This window comes from Brassica rapa, chromosome A09, assembly GCF_000309985.2.
Source record: "Brassica rapa cultivar Chiifu-401-42 chromosome A09, CAAS_Brap_v3.01, whole genome shotgun sequence".
Taxonomy (NCBI): Eukaryota; Viridiplantae; Streptophyta; class Magnoliopsida; order Brassicales; family Brassicaceae; genus Brassica; species Brassica rapa.
In genome coordinates this window covers 28,853,116-28,860,156 of record NC_024803.2, presented here as the reverse complement: position 1 = coordinate 28,860,156, position 7,041 = coordinate 28,853,116, and the positions used below count along the sequence as shown (strand labels likewise).

At 36.7% G+C, this 7,041-nt stretch overlaps 2 protein-coding genes across 5 annotated transcripts; one reads left to right on the top strand and one right to left on the bottom strand.

Moving 5' to 3' along the window:
* Nucleotides 1-1,398: 1,398 nt before the first annotated feature.
* On the top strand, nt 1,399-2,559 carry LOC103838974. 2 transcript variants are annotated; one of them, XR_004451291.1, is made up of 4 exons: nt 1,399-1,549; nt 1,643-1,800; nt 2,116-2,291; nt 2,322-2,559. XR_004451291.1 is itself a non-coding variant. In XM_009115439.3 (3 exons), exons 1-3 carry the CDS (start codon nt 1,475-1,477, stop codon nt 2,198-2,200), a joined length of 318 nt encoding a protein of 105 aa, XP_009113687.1. In that variant the 5' UTR covers nt 1,399-1,474; the 3' UTR covers nt 2,201-2,555. The 2 variants fall into 2 exon arrangements, 1 of the variants encoding a protein (XP_009113687.1); XM_009115439.3 differs by having other exon boundaries at nt 2,116-2,555.
* A 42-nt stretch (nt 2,560-2,601) lies between these two features.
* LOC103838972 (protein SMG7L) lies at nt 2,602-6,668 on the bottom strand. Of its 3 annotated transcripts, none has more exons than XM_009115437.3 (6): nt 6,055-6,668; nt 5,634-5,750; nt 5,053-5,562; nt 4,864-4,986; nt 4,607-4,770; nt 2,602-4,530 (listed from the first exon to the last, which is right to left on the bottom strand). In XM_009115437.3, the coding sequence occupies exons 2-6, from the start codon at nt 5,664-5,666 to the stop codon at nt 2,790-2,792; spliced, it is 2,571 nt and encodes an 856-aa protein (XP_009113685.1). In that variant the 5' UTR covers nt 5,667-5,750; nt 6,055-6,668; the 3' UTR covers nt 2,602-2,789. The 3 variants fall into 3 exon arrangements, with proteins under 3 accessions (XP_009113685.1, XP_009113684.1, XP_009113686.1); XM_009115436.3 differs by having other exon boundaries at nt 5,634-5,733; nt 6,055-6,667; XM_009115438.3 differs by lacking the exon at nt 6,055-6,668 and adding an exon at nt 5,928-6,043 and having other exon boundaries at nt 5,634-5,733.
* Between the last annotated feature and the right edge of the window lie 373 nt (nt 6,669-7,041).

The window sequence follows — 7,041 nt, the reverse complement described above, 5'->3', positions numbered from 1 at the left end:
AAAACAAAAAAACAAATTATATTTTTCTCAGTGGGTTAATAACGGTCTTTTTGATTTTTCAGATATTTTTACTATATTCATTTTATTATATTCTATCCCACTATATATGAGTTACTAGATCTTACGGTTCGACCACAAGTCTGATTCGGATATGAAAACTCAATGCAAACATTGTACCGGTCTGATATAATAATAATAGAACAGCTTTTAAATATTTTAAATATCTAATAATAAATATAAATTCATTTAATATTTGAGTTTACGGTCACCAAAAAAATACCCGCGCTTCTTAAACGCGGGTCAAAATCTAGTAAAAACTTAAAAATTGTTATTTGAGAACCCTATACTTATTGTTCAAACAAAAATTAATAATGCTTGTACAGGTTGATTAAGACATAGTATCTCCACATGATGAGAAGACTGAACCGACGGTTACAGACGAGTAGACGACAGAAAGGGCACACAGCCAGGGACGTCCTTGAGCACAGCAGAATGAAACATAGGTCTAGGGCTCCCACTTTTTTAAGGCTCCAAATGTTTTTAAAAAATTTTATATACTTGAAAACAGAAAAACATAGTAATAAAATTTCATTTTTGTCATTAGAATTGTATTTGACATAGATAAACTTAATTTTATATAAACTTTTATTTTTTTTCCTTCCTATTTCTACTCTAACTTAATTTTTTTTTTCTGATTTAGCATTCTTTTTGTTTGTATTATATAACTTTATATATAATAAGATATGGGCTTCATTATTTTTTGTTTAGGGTCTCTTGTAATTCAGGACCGTCCATGCACACACAGCTACAATGTAGCGGAGGCAATCCTTAGTATTTCACCCTAATAGTTGGAAAAAATTAATTCAAATATGATTTTCTTTAGAAAATATATAAACAGCCAAATAAAAAAAACTCAACCATAACTATAGCAAATATTTGAAATAACAAAATATTTGTTGACAAAAAAAACAAAATATTTTGATTTGTTAATGCTGGATATATTTTGATTTTTTTTAATGTTGGATATATTATACCATTACAAACTCTAAGAAATATTACAGACGATTTTACAACCGACAATTTTATTTGCGGATTCACACCTAATTGCATCATCTGAGCCACCTTATCGAATCTATGCGTTTTGCTGCATATCTCTCGTAAACGGTTTCTCTGTTAATTCGTATAATTCTTCCTTCTCTAAAAATTGAAACCCGGACTTCAAAGTATAGAAGCATTAAAGAGTTTTTGGTTAAAACCAATGGACCTTCCACCATAATAATTATAGGAAATAACAAAATATTTTGATTTAAAAAAAAACTTAAATCATAGCAAAAATTTTTAAAACAAAAGAAAGATTAAAGTCAACAACACATAAACCAAAACCATACCGGAAGGAACCATTTCGGTTAAAGATGATCGGGTTCTAACTTCCTTCTAACTGTCTCTCGTCTCTTTCCTTGGAAATAAACCAGAGATGGAGAAGAAGCAGAGATCAGAGATATCGTCAACGGAAGCTGTTCTTCTCGGAGCTCTAGCTCCAGGCGTCAATGTCAGTACTTCCTTCTTACCCCCCTTTTGTGTAGATGCTCTGTTTCTTTTGATCGGTTTCTAAAACCCTAGCTGGATCGGATCTGTTATACAGGCTCCCACATGGAACGCTCTGAGATTCGCGTTTCTTCTGCTTGGTCTCTGTCTCACTTTCATGCTCTCCATAGCTTTCACCAGTGGCCAATCCATGTTGCTTTTTCACGTCGGCTTCCTCATTGTAATCGCATCTTCTCTCTTTGTCCTCCTCAATTGGTATGTTGCTTCCCCCTTTCTCTGAAGTGGTGTTAATCAAGTTGATGATCTGTGTGTGGACAGCTTAAGGTGTTCTGTTTCATGGAGTCTAAATGAGTACTTATGCATCTTGGTCTTTGTGGAATTGAGTTTGGGGGGTCATATAAGGGTTCTCAGTTCTCTAGTTTTGTATGTGCTTTGAAAATATATAATCTTTTGTGTTGTTTTGTTGTTCTCTGAGGGTTTATGAGATTCTAGAGGTGGATGTTGAGTCTTGAAGAGCTGATAAAAACCCTCAAATAGTTGCTTATCGGATGTAGTGCCTTTGTTCTGCAGGTTTCTTGCTCAGACAGGGCTAGTACCAGTTGAGACACAGATGCAGGAGTTGAACTTGGCACCTACTACTGATAAAAGCAACTGATCAACCACGCGCTATGCTTTTAGTTACTCAGACGCAGACACAAAGTAACTGAACATTCTATAGCAAAGCAAATACGAGGACTATATTTTGGTGCAACCTTCAACTCTTTTCTTAGTTCCCCTCTCCTTTGTTTTATTTTATTTTCTTTTCTTTGGCTTGATTGAGGATGCAGAAGCACAAACAGCTAGGGAACTACACCAGAACTTCATCTTGATCAGGGTTTGATTTATCAATTGTCCAACATTAGCTTCTTTTTTGTTTGTAATTCCCGGAAGCTATACCAAACTAAGTTTATTAAGATGATTGTTATTGACGGTGATTGTTCTCATATTTATCCTTGCTTATATTGGATTCAGGGGTAATCTAACTCAAATTCATCCCTCATGTACAAACAAAAGAACTTACAAAACTTTTGAAGTTTACTTTGTTTGTTTATCTACAACCAAACTTTTTCTTGATATGTTTGTTACAACTCGAGAAAACATTCTCTTGCAAAATTGAGCAACAAATACAAGGAAACAAGACGATGACTAAAGGTAGTTTACAACTTGCCAAATTGGGACAGTTTCCTTTACTCACTTGTGCATCTCTAGTTGTTCATGTATGCAGGAGAAGGTTCTCTTAACCTCTGACCATTCTCTTTGAGCTCTTTCTCTCTCAAGTACCGAAGAAACGGTCCAGGGTCATCACTGAAGCCGTAAGCCTCCTTTGTGCTTTGTTGACCCTTGCACAACTTTTGTCCTCTAGGTTCATGGGCTTCTTCCATGTGGAGCTGAGGATAAAACATTGAGTTTTCTGAAGACACCATTGATTGATCATTTGGTGTCCCGTACCTAGCTAAGAGACTGAACTTGGGTGATCCATGAGCCAGGAAGTTTCTCAAATTGTTTGTCCCCTGAGCCTGGTAAGAATAGGCTGGTCCAGGATTCTGACTTTCTCTGTATCTACGTAACCATTCAGAAGAAGAAATACCAACAAATGGCGGGTTTGTGTATGACTTCATGAAAGCAGTGGGTTCCATATATCTTGTCTGCTCTGCTTTGTTCACATTAACACCATTGTGAAACCAAGAAGCGTCTTCAGGCAGTAATGGAGCAGACGGAGTAGGAGGTGAATAAGAAGAAGCAGGATGCTCTGTAGTGCTACTAACTGAGAGACTATCAAAGGATGTCACAGGACCTGTTTCATCAATAGGGCTCAAACCATTCGGCTTGCTTTTCTCTTTACTCTTGTCAACTACCCAAGCGCTCAGTGATGGAGGTCTTTCTGAGACTATCTCTTCTTCTAGATGCTGATCTGTATTCTTAAGACCTTGCGTGAAGCTGAAGCTTCCAGAGTTAGTATCCTGTGCGCTATGGCTCACAATGACTGATGAGGTACGTCTTAGGCTTTCATCAGATGAAGTTATTGTTTGGTTTCCTGAACTTGTGTTATCAGAGCAGAGTGGCTTCGTTGCAATGCTAGAAGAAGAGATTGGAGCTGATTGACACCTTACGAGCGGCTTGAGAAGAATGACTTCTTCCTCTTCTGCAGGCACAGCTCTTTCACTCACACAAGGGATGATCTCAACGTTTCCTATAGTAACACGTTTTCTGTGAAAGAGCTCTTCTTTGCGTTGTCTTTCACCTGAAGCTGTGTAGAAACGAGCCCCTTGCTTGTCAAAGAATAACCACTTCTGCTTACTTGTGATCTCAATAGCGGAATTGATAATCCGTTGAAGACGAAGTTCTTTGCCTCTCTCAAAACTCTCTCTTAGTTCCATATGACTTGTGAAATCTAGAAGTAAATGCACAGGAGCCAGAGGAGCCAAGGACCTTAGTTCATGATCCTCCCAAAAAGCTACCATCACCTTAGCAGAACAGTTTTGTCCTTTCACCTTTAAGCGGTTCAAGAAATCAACAAGTTTGCTAAAGAAGTAAGATATCGCAATCTCGCTCTTCTCATCAAGCCTGCATTCTTCTTCCTTGTGAAGTAGAAACGGTAAGTAGTCAAGAAATACAAGTAGAGCAGGTAGGAGAGGGCAAGAATCCAAGGGACTAGTCTTCAAACACCTCTCAACAACTCGCCCCATGACGATGAACACCATTGTTAATGCTAAGTTTGTAAGCTTTGCTTCCTCTTTCACGTTGTCTGGTGCATTAAACTCGGCTAAGTTGTGGAAGATGAAGACGAAAACCGCAACAAGTTGGATGATTCTATAAGGTCCCTTTCTCGCGGGGTCCATAACTTGATAAGACTCCAACATGGCTTCTAGGTTTCTATCATCCACTGCAAATGCTGCATCCAATTCTCTTATAGTTGATGCAAATGTGCAACCAAACTCATCCAAACTGAAACAAACCATACAGAACTAAGAGAAGAACAGCTTGGGTCATCAAGATCTTGAGTTGAAAGAAAAGAACAGACCTGGATTTAAGGAAGAAGAAGCTAATTGTTCTAACAACCAGTGTCCATAAATCACTTCCAGTCTTTAATTCTCCTTTTGCTTTCACAGTGACATTTCTCTCTGATGGGTTTAAGAAGTTAAACTCTGCATCAGTAGATAGAGACTGCAAATGAGAAGACCTGTTCTGCAGTAGTTAAAACAAGCATTTTGAGCAACACAAGGCATACACAGTCTAACTGCAACTAGTAGGGAGAGAGAGTATGAGTGAATCAATCACCTTCTCAAACAACAAAAGAAGATTGTTAGAAGCACCAGGAAAAGGTTCTTTCACAGCTAAGCTTCTCACACAGTGGTACAGAGCCAAGAACTCATCACCAACATAAGTGGCCAATACAGCTAGCTACACAATATCAAGAAAAATCACTTACAAAATGGCTAATAAACAAAAGAAAAAGAGTTAAGTTACCTGGTTATGAGGATTGCCACTATCAGGCCAAGACTTTGCAGCTTCAAGATAGTAAGTAGCTGAAGTTGACCAATCACAATGTCCATGTGTTTTCAGATACTGTTCTCTATACCTTTCTAGATCTCCAAGACAGATATAGAAACGATGGCATAAGAATCTGCTTTTGCCTCCAGATTCCTCAGAGAGCCCCTTGTAGTAATATCCTCTGACTTTAGAAATCAGATTCCTGTAAAACTCTGCAGCTCTCAACAGAAACAGCTTGAATGCTTTCATATGAGTGTTTGACTTGGAAGGATCATCTGCTTTGAGGCCTTTGCGAAACTCGTCGATGTGTTTATAGTGAAGCTTCCAGAGACAGAACTCTACTTCTTGAAGCTCTTCTTGCTGGAGATTGGTTTTGAAGATTTGCTCGTAGGTCGAACCTGCTTTTGTGTATAGCTCTGAAACATCTGGATGCAGTATACCCTTTGTGTGGATTAATGTCCATAGCTGCTTCTCAATGTTGTTCACCTGAGAAAGAGATCATTAGTAAGATTCTTTCAAGCTAAAAAAAAAAGCATCAAGATGGTTTTTTACTTTACCTCTACAAGAAAATTACTTTTGGATGCTTCCATCTTCTTTGGAATTAGACAAAGATCTTATAGGTGTGTTTGACAAGTGACAAGAGAGCACAAAAGCATCCTGAGAAAGAATGAAAACTAACAAAGATTAAGAATCAGACACTGTGTTTGGTCTGCAAGAAAACAATTTTAAATCAACAACGTCAACTGGGTAAGCTCAAAGTCACAAGCTTTGAGAGAGTTTAATGAAACCCAGAAGATGAAATCTTTAAAAGAGTTACAAGTGACAAAAGCATCAAAGAGAAAAGAACACACATCAGATGGAGCTTAAAGAGACATCAACATCACAAAAGCAGAGTAGAAAAGAGAGGGGAAGAAGAAAATCGGAGGAGAGAATGAATCTTTTAGATGGAAAACGATGACACTAAGAAGAAGAGGTTACCAGAAGAAACTTGGACGTACGGACGTTTAGACAGGAACAGCTAAAGGCAGAAGGAGCCAAGCTTAGTGTATATCACATGGAAGAGAGAGAGAGAAGATAAGTCAGTTGTGAAACGGACAAAGTAGAAAGGTAGCTGATGATGATAATGATGATGCTGTTGAATTGATGATGATGATGATGATGATGATGAGGATGATGGAGATGCAAAGGTGGATACATATCTAATCCATTAGTCCACTTCTTCTTCTAAGTGCCCCCAACATTTTGATTTTGTTTTCTTTGAATGATTTTCTTAACCATGCTAATTAATTTTCAATTGATTAGGTTAACAGGAGTTACGGAGCAAATCAAATTCACACACTTTTGTAGATTCCTTGACGTTAAAGCCAAACTTTCTTTATATTTTTAATACTATGGTATCATTCATGACTTTAGCTAAGATGAGTCATGAGACTCGATCTAGAGGATAAGCGATTAAGGTTAAAAAAATGGGACCACCAAATATTTTAGACCATCAATTTTTATTTTGTTATGATAATATTAATAATTATTATACATTTTCTTAAGACCACCAAAAATTATTTATCACAATATTATTGTTTTTTTTTTATTAACTTGAAGTATCCCAGACTCATGGAGAGGTCCAGACGTTTCGTCATATTTTATAAGACGTTTTAGTTAAAAGTACAAAATCTAAGGAAGTATATTAATTATATATTAACAGTGGAAACATTTTCCAACTTCTATGCATAACGTTTTATAAATTAAGACAAAAATCTTAAACATCTTATATTATACGATAAAGTATAATTAGTTATTTATAAGCATTACTAAAAGTATTATTTAATATTTTGAATTAATAAATATGAAAATCATATACATTTTTAGTCGAAAGCTTCTGCTAATCACTATATTCTTCTTCTTTTTTTAGTATCTTACAAGCTTACTATGGACGACGTATAGTGAGGTTCGACAATGAAACACCTG

What these genes read in the sequence shown, in the direction of transcription:
- LOC103838972 (XM_009115437.3), bottom strand. Translation starts at nt 5,666, where the DNA reads ATGGAAGCATCCAAAAGTAATTTTCTTGTAGAG. An exon ending in AAAGTAATTTTCTTGTAGAG is followed by an intron (nt 5,563 to 5,633) that starts GTAAAGTAAAAA and finishes TCTCTTTCTCAG; the next exon opens with GTGAACAACATTGAGAAGCA. An exon ending in GTGGCAATCCTCATAACCAG is followed by an intron (nt 4,987 to 5,052) that starts GTAACTTAACTC and finishes GATATTGTGTAG; the next exon opens with CTAGCTGTATTGGCCACTTA.
- LOC103838974 (XM_009115439.3), top strand. Translation starts at nt 1,475, where the DNA reads ATGGAGAAGAAGCAGAGATCAGAGATATCGTCAACGGAAGCTGTTCTT. An exon ending in CTCTAGCTCCAGGCGTCAAT is followed by an intron (nt 1,550 to 1,642) that starts GTCAGTACTTCC and finishes TCTGTTATACAG; the next exon opens with GCTCCCACATGGAACGCTCT. An exon ending in CTCTTTGTCCTCCTCAATTG is followed by an intron (nt 1,801 to 2,115) that starts GTATGTTGCTTC and finishes TTTGTTCTGCAG; the next exon opens with GTTTCTTGCTCAGACAGGGC.